This window comes from Berghia stephanieae, chromosome 5 (assembly GCF_034508935.2).
Source record: "Berghia stephanieae isolate SIO BIC M18660-M18661 chromosome 5, UCSD_Bste_1.3, whole genome shotgun sequence".
Lineage (NCBI taxonomy): Eukaryota > Metazoa > Mollusca > Gastropoda > Nudibranchia > Aeolidiidae > Berghia > Berghia stephanieae.
In genome coordinates this window covers 65,784,456-65,803,222 of record NC_088364.1, presented here as the reverse complement: position 1 = coordinate 65,803,222, position 18,767 = coordinate 65,784,456, and the positions used below count along the sequence as shown (strand labels likewise).

General features: G+C 38.7%; 2 protein-coding genes across 2 annotated transcripts; one reads left to right on the top strand and one right to left on the bottom strand.

Annotated features, from left to right (window-relative positions):
• Nucleotides 1-920: 920 nt before the first annotated feature.
• LOC144973427 (histone H3.3A) lies at nt 921-14,090 on the bottom strand. The gene is made up of 3 exons (XM_078915875.1): nt 13,943-14,090; nt 4,511-4,800; nt 921-1,646 (listed from the first exon to the last, which is right to left on the bottom strand). The coding sequence occupies exons 1-3, from the start codon at nt 14,049-14,051 to the stop codon at nt 1,518-1,520; spliced, it is 528 nt and encodes a 175-aa protein (XP_078772001.1). The 5' UTR covers nt 14,052-14,090; the 3' UTR covers nt 921-1,517.
• Nucleotides 7,233-10,508, top strand: LOC144973426 (uncharacterized). Its single transcript, XM_078915874.1, has one exon. It carries the CDS (start codon nt 7,428-7,430, stop codon nt 8,958-8,960), a length of 1,533 nt encoding a protein of 510 aa, XP_078772000.1. The 5' UTR covers nt 7,233-7,427; the 3' UTR covers nt 8,961-10,508.
• Nucleotides 14,091-18,767: the final 4,677 nt, after the last annotated feature.

Sequence of the window (18,767 nt, the reverse complement as noted above, 5' to 3'; positions counted from 1 at the left end):
AGGAAAGCCACTGCAAAATGAATATTAAATTGTTTTTAAGACAGCGCTTGCAACACATTTAGGACATAGCACCAGAAAATGGGGTAGTAGTAGTAAAAACATAGATGTACAATTAAAAACGACCGGAGGAAAAAGTAAGACATTATGGGGGAGATGGCTCAAACTCAAATAGGGAATAGATATAGACTCCAAGAGCACACAGTGTACTCAGTTTGAGATCACCTAAAAGCCTCACCCAAACACTAGCGCAAGATTCCACTAAGAGGAATACACTCAAATGTTTACAAATCTTGTTAATTTTTTTTAAATAACAGTACATAAGAGGGATGATTTACATGGAAAAAAATATCTCTCAAAACTATACATTGAACTGTCTCATTCCCAGCCAAGGTCAGGACTAAACTAAGTCATCTCATTCTAAGACAAGGACAGAGAGCAATTGGAAACTGATACAGAGAGATAGAAATAGAAGAGAAAGCAAGTACCTCCCCGCCCATTATGGGAGGTCAGGAACCCCACCCAGAAAGTCAGAGCTGCCAACTCCAATTGAAGAAAAGGTGTAATAGTGCAAAATAAAGGCATCACTCAGGCCTGTAAATTGTCCTTAACTTTCTTCTACTTCTAACCAGACACATATAGTATTTCATGTCAAACACACTGTTAGATGCATCAATCATATATGCTTTTAAAAAGTCAGCCCCTTTGTACTGTAATTCATTATGGCTCTGCAGCACAGACCCACATGATGAGAAAAAGGCATGCGCCTTTTTAGCGTATAGTTTGGCAGCTCTGTTGAAGTGTGTAAAAGTAAAAATAAAAAGCAAAGGAACTTAATTGTAAAACCCAAATTACCATACATACCAGACCAATAAATAATTTACTCAAATGTTAATATGAAACAACAATAACTCTTGTCAACATAATATTTAAAATTTATTCTGTGTAAAAACATTCAATTTTAAAATTTCTTTCAATGAAACCCAAAAATTTAAAGTACCAAAATGAAATATCTGAATGGGTGAATGAATTGCTTTGACCCCAGCAATGAAATGAGTTAATTTTTCGTCAGAACCCCAAAGTGATTTTAAAAATGGAACAACAAAAAAATATGATCAACATGCAGACAAGACTACAGCTAAAAGCAGTTATATGATCATGAAAAGGAGAAAAAAAAATAATGAAGATGAAATGATGAATACAGGAATTTTAAAAAAACAAAAACACGGTAACAACACAAATTTTCAATAAAATAATGGTAATGACAGGGAATAAGTCTTGATGTAGATATAATAATCATGATGCTGCGTTTGAGAACATTCTAGCTGACACAGGTTTAGCCCACCATCAACCAAGCCGAAAACATGCATACAGATCAAAAAGTATCCATTTGGAAAAGATTTCTAAACCACAAAACTGTTCACCATTAATTTTCACTGGTCCATATCAACAGTTATCAGCCATCCTGTTTTAAAAGTCATTTCGTCACAAAAATAAGTAAAAATTACAATAAAATACTTTTATGCACGTTCACCACGAATTCTCCTTGCCAACTGAATGTCCTTGGGCATAATGGTGACACGCTTGGCATGGATGGCGCACAAGTTGGTATCCTCAAAAAGTCCTACCAGATAAGCTTCACTGGCTTCCTGCAGATAAAAAAGAAAATCATAAATAATAAAATATGTCTACAAGATATGTCAATAACAAAAATATAACAATCAGTACATAACAGATGATTTACATTGAAAATACAAGGGAAAAAAAAAACATAAACACCATACATTTGACTGTTCTCCTCTTTAGTCTACAACTCCTGCAAGGGCCAGGACAAAACCAAGTAATCCCATTCCAGGCAGCAAGCTCAAAACAGGTATAGGGGACAGAAGAAAGCAAGTGACCTTCTGCCCAACATGAGAGGACAAAAGACCCTCACCATAGGCAGTATAGTGAGCAGCAGCAGTGGCAGTCAAATTTTGACCCAACTCGCCCATAGGAAAGTTGTGACTGGAAATTGCCGTTCGCGTTTTGGGGGGTTCAATTGAAGATGCATAACTTCGTTATAAAGAGGAATATCGCATATATTTTGGTATCATTATTTTCGTCTTTCAATTTCCTTTTAAATGGTGCCAATTAAGGAAAAATCCATTAATAATTCCAGAAGTTATATGAAGTTAAAATTTGGCAATTGTCAAATGCATTTATTTTTTTATTTACCGCGTGTGTTTTTAAAATTTAAACGCTTGTTTTGAGAATAACATCTAAACTTTATTCATGCCAAATTTCAGGGCTCTATATCGATGCGCAGACACCTTTTAACTCTGTGCCGAAATGCCATGTTTACATTATCTTATCATGGCTGCCGGGCGATATCGATATTCATATCTATATTTTAAATTTAGTTATGTATTATGTTAAATTTAGTCAATATTTTCAGTACTACTTTTATTTTGAATACATACCCTCCAACTTTATTTATGGGCATTTTATAGTTTTTGTTTTAAAAATTCGTATATTTCTTCTCTTTGTGAAACCCGATAATAATATCGATATTTTGAAAATACCAATTGCTTTGATTTTAATTTATTTTGCCATCAAGTTTTTTTCTCATATGTTCAGATATGTTTATATTATCATTTTGTATCCATATTCCAAAGCCTTATTAATTATTATGGTAAGAAGTCATACTAGTTATAAATTTTGACAACCCTAAACATTGAGAGAGAGAGGGGGGGGGGGGGGGGGGGGGGGGGGAGAAAATAAATTATATTAATTGTCAGTTCAAATGATGTAATAGCAATAAACCCAAAGTGGTTCAGCAGAATATTTTAAAGTATTAAAAGCCAGAACTTTCCTTCTAATTATAATAGGGAATCTGTTTCAATTTATTTGAACTTTTTCAATCTACCATTTTATTTATATGCAATTAAATTGCCATAGGTAAAAATAAACTCATTATGTCATTACACAACATGTTTATATCTTGTATTTTAAATACTCTCAAACCCTTTTTATTCTCTATGTATTAATTAAAGAGGGTAATTATTTGCAATTGTTTCAGTGAGATATTGGGGATAAATCCAAAAGTGATTAGAGCAAATTCTTTCTTACATCTAGCCGATTTTTTGATTATGTAACATTTACGTCATATTATGTAATAATGTGTTAATTTGAAATGTTTATCTTCCTCTTTATCAATGTAAATGCATTGCCCTCGATAAGACGAACATTTTGGTATACAAAATATGATAAGAACTCCATATTGACTGTTTTAACCATTTTTTATTAACATCACAACTTTGCAATGGTAATTTTGGGGTAAAAATCGGTCTGAAATTTCAGACTTTAAACTGCCGTAACTACATTTCTAATCAAGATAGAAACAAAATTCAAACTGTTTTGTATTCTGTGTTGCCATCTCTTTCATATGATATTGGTTTCAAGTATGTGAGGTACATTTAGAATTTCTATTAAACTCCCTACTCACCAAGACTAGAAAATGGGAATGAATTAGCAAACAAGGGAGAACATGAATACCATTAAAACTTGACGAGTTCTGCTGTCTACAACTGAAGGAAAAAGCCACTTTTGCGTGATGTAATGTTTCATGAACTTCTAAATTATCCCACATGCGCTTATTTTGAATAAAATCGCATATTAAAATATGCAAATTTATTTCAAGGTTTCCAATCCAGAAGACAAAAATTTACAGAACTTTTACGCAAACACATCCACTGACCCCTTTTTGAATTCTTAACTCCAGTAAAGACATTTATATAGTTCATTTTTTCCGTCTAGCAGGTGATTTGAAAATAAACTGAATTACGTAAATACACGGAAAATTGGCAACCTTGTTATTTGGCTGGCATATATATACAGAATGAATATAAGCAGCAGACATACTGATAAACAGTATGAATCAATGAATGTTAATCCGAATACTGTGAGAATTTCCAAAGTATGTCCAATATCTTTTTCCACGCCATCACTCAAGCTCTTGTTTTTAACCTTTTAAAAGAGTAGTTACCACTAAATTGTATCAATCAGACCATTATCGTTTACGGTTACTCGTACTTATGTGTTGACACATTATATCCAGCTGGTGGATGTTATGAGTATAATATAAAAGGGCATAGCATCAATACTTATACAGTAGACTACATCACAGATTGCGTCTCGTCTGACAGCAGTGTTCACGTATCCGTCAAATTTCTCCAGCTATCCTGTGTAACACGCCGAAAGCATGTGGCATTGTAAATACCAGCCAGGGGTCAAAGCTAATAAGACAGATTTATTTCAGCAAGAGTTACTAAAAAGTTTTGTTTTCTCTGGTACCCAGCCGCGTGGGCATCCAGGGGAACAAAGAAGCCGATAGACTGGCTAAGGAGGCAGTGAAACCCCTCACGCAGATTTCAAGAGGGATAAAAATTACTTTTGTGTTATCAAAATTCGATGCCATGCACGACTCTTCGACCTATAATAAACCAAACAATTTCATAATGCACATATATACCTGAAGAGCTCCAATAGCAGCACTCTGGAAACGTAAATCTGTCTTGAAATCCTGTGCAATTTCACGGACCAATCTCTGGAAAGGCAACTTTCTGATCAACAACTCAGTGGACTTCTGATAACGACGGATTTCTCTCAGAGCAACAGTTCCGGGCCTGTATCTGTGAGGCTTCTTGACCCCTCCGGTGGATGGGGCACTCTTTCTGGCTGCCTTTGTAGCCAGTTGCTTCCTGGGGGCCTTACCTCCTGTGGACTTTCTTGCTGTCTGCTTGGTTCTAGCCATCTTGAATACTGTTGAGAAAATAAGATTCATTTAAAACACAGGCCTATCTAGTCAAAGTGACCCAATGCTTCTATATAACCCACAATGATTCGATATTACCCTGAAAAGCTATTAGGCCACCAATTTCCAATAACTCTGTCCGGCCTATAGTAGATTAGTACAATTAGTAGGTACTTCCATCGCGGCCGCGATTCCCCCAGTCCCTCCCCTCGCTAGATCGTGTGCCCCAATTTCCCCATCAAATTACATCAACTCTTTTTTCTAGGTCATGTTTGATATTCGTTTTGCGGTGTATTATAAAATTGTTTCCTAATTTTAAAAGTTCCGATGTTGAGGATTATTTCTACATAATTTTCTTTAAAATTAATAGATTCTATCTTGTGGTGATTTCACAATGAAAATTTGTCAGTTTTTGTCGAAACGTAACTCAAAAACTACTCATCCGACAATAAAAATTTTAAAAAACGACAGAATCGTCGACTATTCCACTTTTCCATGAGCAGGCGACAATCTAAATAGAACACCGGCATGACGTCACAAAGAACCGGCAAACGCACCCTCTAAAACGCTTGAATTTGGAGGCGCGCCGGAAGTTGATCTACGAGTAACCAAATTTAAACTCCCACTTCACTTTCTTCCTTTGTCTCGATTGCCGAAGTTGTGGATTGGTTTCGTTTTCATTTACATCATCTGTTGTTGACAGTTCAGTTGTATTGTTCAACGTGGAAATGTGATTTCAGCTTCATGACCAGTTATCGAACTTCATTCTATCTTTGAATTCGTTTCGGATTTGGTGAATATAAATACCTATATAATTGATATTATTTTTAAAAAGTGAATTGGTGTGGTGCTTGCCTCTGCCAGCTTACCACCCATCACCTGTTGTTTCTTTTAATTATTGATCTTAATTTTATTCATCCTCTTCTTTCTTTTTCTGTTTCCTCCTCCTTTCCTTTTGATTCTCTTTCTCTTTCCCCCCCCCCCCCCCCCCCCCCCCCCCCCCCCCACCACTACTTCTCCTCCTCCTCCTCCTTCTTCTTCTTCAACTTCTCTTCCTCCTGCTTCTTTTTTTTTTTTTCTTCTTTCATGTTTAATGCTTTGCACACCACGTATGAGATATTTTTAGTAACTTCTTAGCGTCTTAGCCTTAGCAAATCATATTCAAGGATTGGATTTGCCCTTGCAGGGATTGTTTCTCACTTTTTTCTTAACTGTAACTGTAATTTAATCTATGTCTTTATTTTTATAAATTTTTAAGTCATTTAAGTCACCCTTTTTCTTCCCCCCCTTCATGTCTTGTTGGTTAATGTTGGCAGTCAGTTTTGAAAAACATGTTTTGCAGCATGTGCGAGACCTTGTCTGAAGGCTTCTGCCCAATTGAATTTTTAAAAAATACATAATAATAATTTAGCATTGAAAATAGCTCGCCCTTGCGGGAAATTACTGCTCTCTTTTTTGAAATAGTAACTTAGCAATTTGTTATTAAATTGATTATTTGAAACTGACCACCTTCAGTCACTATTCTCACATTGTTCATCATTCTTTTTAACTCAAGACATTATGGCTGATCAAGATCCTGCTTTGACTGCTTATATAAACAGTGAGCTGCTGCCACTGAAAAATGGCAATGTGATTTATATCTACCTTCGTCACGACAAAGACATTCCAGTAACTGCAAATTACATACATACACTTTTCATCAATCAAAGCTATGACTGCACATGTGATGCAATTGCTTTGAAACTAAGACGTTTGGTGAAGGAATATAAAGCAAAGAAAGAACGAAAGCAGGATTATCCTAAGTTACAGAGTCTCCTGGCATCCGAATTCAGTGTACCTGTGTCTGGTAGGAAAAGAAATGTTGTGGAGGGGGCTGCTATCGTGGATAGGGATAATGAGACTCAGGCTGTAAATCCACTGGAATTGAGAAATGATTGTGCAAAATGTCCTGGGGTGCGAGTGGAGAAACAAGGATTATTTAAAAAGCTCAAGGATACCTGCACCTCTCTTCGGAGACAGAGAAATATTATGTCCAAAACTTATAATGTAAAACGTGTGAATTACAAAATTCAAAGAAAAGACTTAATGATAGAAAAAAGGCAGACTGAGTTAAGAAGTTTGAGGAGAGACAAGAAGTTGTTGGAAAGGAGGGTGAAGGCTTTAGAGTTGGTGGGGGAAAGGACTTATTTTCTCAAGATGTTGGAAAAGGAGAAGAGAAGACGAGTTAATGCTGAAATAGCACTAAACAAAGCAAAGTTAAAATTAAAAAACCTGGAGGATTTGTTACAGAGTGAGCAAAATAGAATTCTGATTTTGGAAAGTGAATTAGAACAACCAACAAATGGAGACGACGATGTCGTCAATACTCACACAGGACGGTATTGTGACAACATGCGACTGGCAATTTATAAATGCTTGGTCAGCAATGTTCCTGTGGAGAAAGCTGGCGACCTGATTCTATTCATCTCCTGTTCTTCACGACCAACAGCTTTCCTGTGCTCCGGGACCTCGACTGTTTGCCGCATGGCTCATGAGCTTGGTGTGCTGTCCGACCTCCAGACTGCAGAAGCCATGTTTTTATCGGACAACACTACACTTGCATGGGATGCCACCTCCATTGAGGGCACTCATGTGAATGAGGTCCACATTGTTACCTCACATAGGAAAACTATGTACCTGCAGGTTGGTCACTTGTCCGGTGGAACAACAGAGGACTATTTCAACCATAGTCAACACCCTCAAGGGAATTGCATCTTATGCTTCCTATACCGACCAGACAATGGAGGATGTCTTAAGTATATTTTATGCCAGCACAACCTGTACCCTGACAGACAGAGCTGCCGTGAACCACTGCGTCAGTGCTGAGCTGAGTATGCTCCTAAACAAAGAACTGGTAGAGCTAAACTGCAACGTCCATCCACTCGACGGGTTAGCCTCAACCACAAGAAAAGCACTTGGTATTCGTGACAGAGCTAAAAATATACCAAGTAATGTATATGGCAAGGACTGTCGTGCAGCCAACTTCATTTATTGTTTTTCAAAACTTCGATACAAAGCAAGTTCTGGTGATCCTGCAGGATTTAAATTATTTTTGGACAGATCTGGACTCAGACAAGGCATTCTTCCTCGGTATGTAGGAAACCGGCTCCATGTTTTGTTCCACTCTGCAGGCATCATTTACAGCCTAAAGGAATCATTCACCACCTACCTGAAGAAGTATTGCACTGCAACCCAGATTCGCCTGTCCCTTCTCGGAGACCTGAGTAACAGTGATATAATGGTGCAGGTACAAGTTCTAGGTCTCTTTGGGAAAGTATTGACTGGACCCTGGATGCGCCTCTTCTACAAGAATCCAGAGCAGAAGAGACATTTGGAAATGGTGCCTTATATGAAGGGATGTTTGAATTATCTGCATGAGCTCTCTGCTGACCCTTCTAAATTGCTTGAAGACAGCGACGATGCCTTCGGAGTCCCCATTGCAGCTGACAACGTCTATCTAGCTCTGAAAAAGGACCCTGCTGCAGAATCCTTTCCTGACATAGTTAAATGTGTCTGTTCAGCCATGCTTGCCACTCTAAGGAGACAACTCGCTCCATACATCGACGGACGTTTTAGCCAACCAACACCTTCCATGCTGTCACAAACATCTTCGGCCCCTCTCAACAACATTGCCGCAGAGCGCATTTTAGGAATGTTTGACGCCTTGTCCCGAAAGGCCCCCAATGCAACTGTTGGCTTTGTTGACAGTAAGGTAAAGGCTGCAATGAATGGCACCCTCAAATATGTCATGGAGAAAGGTCAACTTGTTAAACAACAGATGCTGCAATACGCCATCAAGAGGGCCCCAGTAATAATCAAAGAGAGGAAGGATAGGCACAAAGAAAACCTTTCTGCTGCTCAAGAACGACAAACATTGAAGGCGCAACAGAGAGACGCGACTGCCAGACGCAAAGTGGAGAAGGACGTTAAAGCTCTACTTATTAAGGAAGATCATGCTGGAATCCTTGAAAAGTGGATGCAGGTTCACATAGTTTTGTATCCAGCTTATTGTCGGGCACAATTCCTTCTTCCTCCTTTCTCCATGTCTGGGATGTTGATGGCGAGGATACTACATTTCGTGGCACCGTCTGTGGTTTTAAAGTCGTCCGGAAAATACGTCCTCTATTGATAGACTACGCAGCTGAAAAGGGAGATGGCACCAGGTCTACAGTGACCCTAAGCGAGATAGTCACAGATACTATCATGGGTGATCTTGTTGTCATCAATGCAAGCATGGAGGATGAATATCGGGAAGATATGGAACTACAAAGATGATGCTCCAATCTTCAACTCATTAAGCCTTCTTCGGATTGTATAGAGGTGAGATAATGTGAGAAAGTGCTCATTTTGGCTCATTAATTTGTTAATAATTCTAGCTTATAAATCTCCAGATTATGTCAACTCAATATGTAGAGCTGTGCAACCGCAAAAAGTCTTCGAATTCTTTTTGTTTCTGTGTGTACATTTAGGGTCAATAACACTGAAAATGTGGGTGCCTAGGCCTAGTCAATGAAAATGATATTATTTTTCTTTTCATAGTATTTGTTACATCTGAATGTTTCATGCAATTCCAACAAACTGTTTTTTATGACCAAAGATGTTAACATTTCAGTCGACTCGGGGAAATGCCCATTTCCGCTCGTTTGTTTGTTCATAATTGGAGTTAGACGCTCAAAATTTAAGCTGTCGAATCAATGTGATGAACTTTATTCCATTTCTCAACCTTTTCAATGTCTTCTCTAACACTAACCGTTTCATGCAACTCAATCCACATCTTTTTGCTGTACAACAAAAAAAAATCTTTGAATTTTGAGGGGAAATCTTTGCCTTTCTTTAGTTTCCGCATGCACAGTTAGGTTCAATAACACTGAAATGTAGGCGCCTACTCAATGAAAATGATATTATAGTTCTTTTCATGGTATTTATTACATCTGAAAGTTTCATGCAATTCCGACAAACGGTTTGTTTTTTATGTCCAAAAATGTTAACATTTCGGTCATCGATTTGGGGAAATGCCCATTTCGCGTGATAATTCATTCATAATTGGGGTTAGACACTCAAAAGTTAAGCTGTTGAATTAATATGAAGAACTTTATTCCATTTCTCAACCTTTTCCATGTCTCCTGTAACAGTTTCGTGCAAATCAATCCACAACTTTTTACAGTACAACCAAAGAATCATCGAATTTTTTTTGAAAATCTTTGAATTTTTATGTTTCCGCGTGTACATTCAGGGTCAATAACGTTGACAATATAGGTGCGTACTAATTAAAAATGATATTATATTTCCATAGTATTTGTTACATCTGAAAGTTTCATGCAATTCCGACGAATGGTTTGTCTTTTATGACATAAAATGTTACAATTTCGTCCATTTTCGGTCACGGATTTCGGTACTTAACCCATAGAGGCCCGCTTCCCCTGGAGTCGCCCGCGACTGTTGAGGCCCGCATCGCCCGCGGCCCCCGAGAAAAAACGGATCATGTTTACTTTGTTATTGCAACGAATCACTTCGTTTTATTCTAAACCGGAAACATGGTAAACGTAATACGATCGTTCTATTTCCGTTTCAATTTTACCGCACGTTTATATCGTTGATAGCAAGTGAGTAATCGAATTCAGAAAAATGGCATTCCCGTACCTCACGAGTTTGTTGCGTGGCGCTAGAAATGATGGTTTGGAGAGTGGTGTAGACGATGAAGAGGATTTTGGAAATGAAAGCGATATCGAACTAGAAAGAGAAGATGTAAACGATGGTGGGGATGGACAAGACGAGGCGTTAGCACCCGATCAAGGTGATTCGGACACTGAATCAGAGTCCGAGATTGACGAAAATGGGGGTGCGGGGAACGAGTTTTTTTTTTTAATATTTTTTTTCCCAATTTATTGAAATCAAAACATGTCATGTTATATATCATTCGAAAGCAAATTTATCTGGCTATAAAAAGGAATTAAAATTATGATTATATGTCATTTGGTTCTCGTTTAATAATTTTTTAACTTTGTGTTGGTATTTTTTTGTTAAGAGTTATGCCCCTTACACTGGGCCTCAGGGGAATTTATTTTAGTAAACACCGGGCCTCTATGGGTTAAATACAAGTATAAAGAAGGGGTAATTCACGACACATTTTTGGCCATAACTTTGCTTCTAGTAAAGCTAGAAGGATAATTTTTGCACCTTTGTGTTTGTTGTCTTAAGGGCTTTGCCATAAGATAAGTTTTGTACTTATATTCAAACTTTGAATTTTTCATGAAAGTCCCTACAATTAGCCTAAAACTTAGGTAGTTTCTGATGGGGTTTCAAAAGTAAACATGAATTAATTTCTAAACAGATAAAAGAAGTTTAAACACCCTCTACTAAATATGATAGCTGACTTTAGGATGTAGAATGAACGGAAGGACGTCCGTAGTTTCACAGCACCCCCCTCCTCCAACCCTATCTTTCAGAGACTATAACCTCATGAAACGTTTGCCATCACTTGCTGTATGAATATGGAAACTGATGGGAAACCGGCCGGAGTCATGGGACAATCGACTCAGCAAATAATTTTCGAAATTAGAAACACTAGTTATAAAAATATGAATCGTTTCAATTTATAGTAATATTCATTGGACATTGCAACTATTGATAGTCCATAACGGCTAAGGCTAATGAAATGTCATAAAAGTGTCGTGAAACCATGGAAGTGGGAAGCCCTCCCAAATAAAATAAATGGCTAAAAATGGCCCTGTGTTTAGTGCAGTGTGGTTTTAGGTGCCTACAACAACGATCTCCAAAAGCTTGATCTCTGCATGTTAATGTTAAAGTTAAAGTTTAAGTGAAATCAGAACCATTTCATTTAAATGCGGTCATTAAATGAAATAGAAATGTTCTGAAACTTTAAACCCAAATCTAAAAAACTTATTTATGATAAACACACACGCCACGCCAGTAGTAATGACAAATGACCTTAGCCTTATTAATGCGAGTGCGAGCCTATCGAAATCCAATTCCAATGAACTGGCCAGGTGCCTTGCGATAATATTATAGAACAATTCTCTCTGGTCGCGTAGTGTTTGAGACAAAACAGGTCACTGGCACAGTCTTCGTCGACCTCACTGCAGCCTATGACACAGTGAATCACAAGATCCTACTCCTCAAAGTGGCTAAAATGATAAAGAATAAGAAAATTGTAAATATTATCCAGTCACTTCTCGAAAACAGGCGCTTCTTTGTTGAAATGGATGGCCGGAAGAGCAGGTGGCGCACCCAGAAGAATGGTCTTCCCCAAGGATCAGTGCTGGCTCCAACACTTTTCAACATATATACAAATGATCAGCCTGAGTTCCCAAATATCCGCCGATTCATATATGCTGATGACCTATGCCTCGCAACACAGGATGTGTCCTTCCAACCAATCGAGAGCAGACTGACAAATGCCCTAGACACCCTTACAAAGTACTACACTAAAAACTCGCTGAACGCCAACCCAGGGAAAACACAAGTGTGTGCATTTCACCTCAACAACCACCAAGCCCACAAAAAACTTAACATCAAGTGGAATGGCCAGACATTAGAGTACAACTACCACCCAGTGTACCTCGGAGTGACGCTTGATCGAACTCTGTCCTTCAGAGAACACGTGAGAAAGACCAAGGCAAAAGTGTCCACGCGTAATGCCCTCCTTGGAAAGCTGGCAAACATGAACTGGGGAACTGACCCTAAAACTCTAAGGACCACAGCATTGGCCCTCAGCTACTCAACTGCGGAGTACTGCTCAGCTGTATGGGCCCGATCATGCCATGCCTCCAAGCTAGACCCGAGCTCAACAACGCCTGCCGGATCATAACGGGCCAGCTGAGAGCAACACCATTACCACTGGTCTACCGTGCAGCAGGAATAGCCCCACCACACATCCGGAGGGAAACTCATGCCCAAATACAAAAATACAAACAGGAAATGGACCAGAGACACCCCCTTCATGACCACAATTGCCCCAAAAGCAGGCTCAAATCAAGAAAAAGCTTCCTCACAGTAGAGAGCCTTCACCCAGACCACTCAGCATTCTTCCGCCTGGACAAATGGGTAGAATGGGACAAGACAGCAAACGATGCCCTCCAGCCCCCAACAGAAAAGCTCCCAGCAGGCACAGACCTCAAGAGAAAAGAATGGGTGGCGTTGAACAGAGCTAGAGCAAAGGTGGGAAACACCGCCACCAACCTCTTTAAATGGAAAATCTCACCGGGCACTGAATGCCCATGCGGTCACCCCAGACAGACCATGGACCACATCCTGTCCGAATGCTCGCTGGGACCTCACTGCACCAATGCTGACCTGAGGGAATGCAACCAGACTGCCCGAGACTGGCTGACTCACTGGCGCGACAAGATATGATGATGATAGAACAATTTGTCCACAATGAAATCGGCAGTTCAGTTAGAAGTTGCATTGACATTATTACTATTACACAGTAATTTACATACACAAAGACAGTCGAGTCAGCAGTAAGTAACACACAACAAATCAGACAAGTCAATAATTTGGTTAGGCCGTGTCAGTGTCACTGCCCCCATCATGCTATGCTCATCAATCACAATCATTGTCATTACATTATCACAAACAAGTTCTCAAGAACAAATAAGTGATGATAACGTGACATTTTTTTAGAACTGAAAATTTGATGTGCTAAGACAATTCTTAGAAGAGGGTCGGGTAAGCACTTGCCCTGATGGCTATAAATAGACACGGCCTTGTTGACCCCGGCCGAAAGGGCCCTCGTTTGTTGTCATAATCATACTGGACGATTCAATATCAAGAACGAGGGGAGAATAACTACGGTTAAAACATTATCCATCAACTTCAACCAAATTAACGGCATAGGATCTCCACCTCCTTTAAAACAAATGGATACGTCAAATTAAGACGTCTAATTACGTTTTATTGATAAAAATTTTGGAGGAACTGAGACCGAGGACTGAGGACAGCGGTGTTCACTCACTGCCGCAATGAGGACAGACTCGTGTCTCCCTGTGACATTGTCTTAGGGAATGTTCTATCCACAAAATTAATGTTATCTTTAAATGGACATGAAATATCATCTAACGAATATATTGTATAATAAAAATTGCTTACCTTGTTTATCTGTTTTGGCGCTAGTTCGACCACAATCGTCAACGTTCAAGGAATTTAATAATATTTCCGCAAAAATTGGTGAAGGATTCTGGGTATTTTTCATTAACATTCACACTAAACAGCCTTTTGATTGGTTCGGTCCACTAACAAAGAACTTTCTTTTCATTGGACAAAACTTGGAAGATTTTCTATTGGTTAGATGAAGTTTCGGGTTGCATAATGATTGGTCAATTGTAAAGCAATTTGATTGGATATAGGTAGTAGTGCATCATTGTTATAAAATCATCAACAGAAGTCGAAGCCGCCTCCGATACCTAAAACAAACATTTTCTTAGACTTGCATGACCCTTCTTACTTTAGTGATCTAGACTGTGATTTTATCTGTATTTGTCATTTTTCAACAATGATACTCTCTTTACTTGTATTCACCGCCGAAATAACAAAGGAAACCGAGGCTGCAAATTCAAATGGCATCATTGCGAAAGGCAATGTCTTACTTGAATGCCCCCACATTATTTTACCTTCAATGCAACTTCTATTTTCTGGTTTTATATTTCGATTTTTTAAATTGTTATTATTTTTATATAACTTTATTAACAAAAACATCCTACAGATGTCACAACAGAAACACAATATCGCTAATGACTAATGAAATTGGGTGGGATGCGCATGCGTGACGGAGGTGTAGAAAAGCGATCCGTTAAGATACACTGTCAACGGAAGTGCATAAAAAACACTACGTTTTTTTCTTTTTTTTTTGTGTGTGTGTGTGTGTGGTTTTTTTTTTTAGGGCTAACTTGCTGACATGACACGACAAAAGCACGGTTGTAATGCCATCATTTCAACCGTTTGATAAATCGAACAGTCTGCCTTGACTGGGGATCGAACCTCAGACCACCTGCTGCTATTACATTGCGGTTAACTGTCAACACAACCTCGGGGACGCAAAAACTAAAAGAAAAGACAGAAGGGTAGGCGAAAGAAACAAAAGTTAATCGTTGGCTATCTTTCACTGGATTTTTTTTTATGAAGTCCTTCATAGCTGTTAGTCTCATTGAACCAAAGTTTATCCGGGTTTTGCAGCGTGAAACGGACACTATCAATTGCGTGCCATCCTTTGGATAAGACGCTAGTCTAATGCGAAGTACTTTCCTACAAATCTAACAGACCCGGCTACCCAATCACTGCTGTGTGGAGAGAGGGTTTGAGTAAAAAAAAAACAAATCGACTTCATCCGGGATCAATCTCGGTCCCTGTATGTGTGAAGCGATTTCTCTACCAACATATCTATCGGAACCACCATAATGGAGATTAGAAAGAAAAAAACGGAGGCTTTGATATAGAACAATATCCACTAAACGTGCTCAAAGAGCTTTGCAAGGGGTCCCTAGCCAACAGCAACACGTAACATGTAGACCGAGACATGACACCTGTTAGGCGATATTACAATTTCCTCCGACAACGCTTTAAACGGCCATGTACTTATTTTACACCTGAGTAGGATGAGAGAATGTAAGTAAAGAGCCTTTTTCCAAGGACTCAACTATGCGCCGAGCGAGGCTCGAACCTAGGACCATCCGATCCGAAAGCGAGTGTCATACACAAGACCACATCGCCGCTCTAACCTTTAACGAGCTATGAATTTTGGGTAGAAGTCCATCAGAGCCTGAAGACACATGGAGCTGAAATTCATCACATTTTTCTATAGTTATTGTTTTTTGCCATCCGCGTTTATGAGTAATCCTCACTAAACTGTATTAACCAGACTATAAACGTTCAAGGTTACGCATAGTTTTGTGTGTTGGTCATGGCAATGTTGTGAGCTTCTTAGCCAAGCACATACTATCCATAGCGTTAAAGATGTGGCGATGTGGTATTGTGGTATGAAATTCGACTTCAGATCCGGACCGGGCCGCCTGCGTCACTGCACACTCACTTCATCAGTGGGGGGCTTGGCATCTGTCCAACTTGTACCCGTTGTGGTCAAGAGCAGGAAGCAGCAGAGATCTAATTGAACAGTGAGCTGAGAACGAAGCTTCCGGACGGGTGCGACGTGCTCAAAGCGCTTTACAAGGGGTCCCTAGCCAACAGCAACAGGTAACATGTAGAACGAGACATGACGCCTGTTAGGCGATATTACATTTTTTTTTTCGGATAGAGATGACGCTGTTAACGACCAGGTACTCATTTTACACCCGAGTACGGTGAGAGAATGTGAGTAAAGAGTCTTTTCCAAGGATTCAACTATGCGCCGAGCGAGGCTCGAATCCAAGACCTTCCCATCCACTAGACCACATAGCCACACAGGCTTAAGTAGTAGTCGGCTAGTAAGCCTAGCAGTCTGAATGACGCTTGCTGAGAATTGTGTGATTCAGTCACAGAGTTTTTGTTTTTTTTTAGTATAGCTGCTCTCTCCATCCATGCTGTTAATTTTCCATTGGTCACAGCCCTGGGCCAGAACTTTGAAGCTGTCAAGATCTTAATGTGACTTCAAATTCATATCAGCCCCGTAAAAAAAAAAAAAGAACAATCATTGTGGGATAGTCAACAAATTCTAGATATACGATTAAAAGCACAGAAGAAAGAGTTGGAGACTGGTTCAAATATGGAACAGAAGTAGATTCCAAGAGCATACCATCAATGTACTTGATTTGAGATAACTTTAAAGGAAGTATCATCCAGACATAAGAACAGGATCGTTTGTTTTAAAGGGGTTTTACGACGCTTGCGACACTTTAAAGTCGTATCAGCACTAGTAGAAAAGGCCAAACTGGCTATGTGAAATCCCATTCCCAGACAAAGACAGAAAGCAAATTCAGAGAACAGATAAAAGGGGATAGGAGACGCAGCAAAAGACCTCCTGCTCAATGTAAGAAAATGGGAGAGTCAAAAAATTCTAGAGGTAAATTAAGGCACCTAAGAAAAAGTAAGACAACAGGGAATTGGTTCAAATTATAGAGGGAACGGATTAGATTCCAAGAGCATATCAACAGTCTACTTTGAGATCACCTAAGTCTTATCCAGACACTAGCACATGATCTCACTAATAAGATCACACTCAAATGTTTACCAGATATGTTTAAAACAAAACAAAACAAAACAAAGCAAAACAAAAAAACTATCAGAACAACAACAAAAAAAAAAGAATATCTACAATAAGTAAATTAAATAAATATCACCTCCCAAAACAAAAACTAAACATTTGACTGTTTCCCTTTCAGTCAAGAACTTCCGCAAGGACCAGGACAAACCAAGTAATCCCGATCCACGACAAAACAGAAAACATATAGGGGGATTTGTTTGTTGTTTTCAAGGGTTTTACGGCGCTTGCATCACATTAGGTCATATCAGCGCCAGCACAAAGAAAGAAAATGGGATAGTAAAAAGTTTTAGAATTACAATAAAAGTATCCAATAATAAGGCAGACAAAGGAGAATTGGTTCAAATAGGCAACAATTGTAGATTCAAAGAGCACACGATCAGTGTACTTGGTTTGAGATCACCTAAAAGTCTCATCCAGACGCAAGCACAGATCCCCACTAAGAGGAATACACTCAAATGTTTACAAATCATATTATAATACATAAACAAAACATAACAGAGCGATGATTCACAAGGAAAAAAATATCATCTCCCAAAACTAACAATACATTTGACTGTTTCCCTCCCAGCCAGGGCCAGGACAAAACCAAGTAATCTCATTCCAATACAAAGACAGAAAGAATGTTGGAAAACAGACATAGGGGGATAGAAGACACAGTATGTACCTCCCTGCCCACTATGGGAGGTCAGGAACTACACCAGGAAAAGACAGAAAACAGCTCTGAAAGAAAATGGGATAGTAAAAAGTTCTAGAATTACAAATAAAGCACCTAAGAAAAAGTAAGACAGAGGGGGTCTGGGAACAAATAGGGATCAGATGTAGATTCCAAGAGCACACTATCAAAGTACATACTTAGTTTGAGACCACCTATAAGTCTCATCCGGACACACGCACAAAATCCAACAAGAGGAATACATCAAATGCTTACATTATAAATTCAAAATAGCAAATATAATAATACATAACAGATTTACAAGGAAAAAAATATCTTCCAAAACAATAACTATGCATTTGACTGTTTCCCTCCCAGCTAGGACTCCGGCCAGGACCAGGACAAAACCAAGTAATCTCATTCCAAGACAAAGACAGAAATCATGTTGGAAAACAGATATAAGGGGATAGAAGACACAGCAAGTCCCTCCCTGCCCACTATGGGAGGCCGGGAACCCGACCCAGCCCAATGGAAATGATAAGATGGCATCTAAAAGGATTATAAGAAGAATAAAACAAATGTAAACCTTTAAGACGTTTGATTAAAATTCATAAATCAATTTATTGGTCTAAATTATTTTTATTTTTTTGTTTATGCACTTAAAATTATTCCTAAATTATATTATCTTTATACTTCAATCGAATAAATTTTTTTTACACTCAAAACAATACACAATATCTTAACACATCTAAGATAATAGCAAAATCATATCAGAAGTAAACAGTACAAAAAAATTACAGTAAATAAAAGATTTAGAAAACCCAAACATTTCTCCAAGCCAATGATGTTCTAGATAACATCACAAAATCCAATAAATAAAAGGTAAAGTGAAAGGAGTGTGACAAAAAGGGCAGGGGAGGATAAGTTTACACGTTCAGAATGAACCTTTTAAAAGTTTGATTCAGACCATCAGAACTTGTTAACATCACAAGGGGTTTTGATTTAACCCTTTACAGGCCGGCTTCCATTTTACCTAAACCCAACAAAACAGCATGCCATTTTCACAAAGC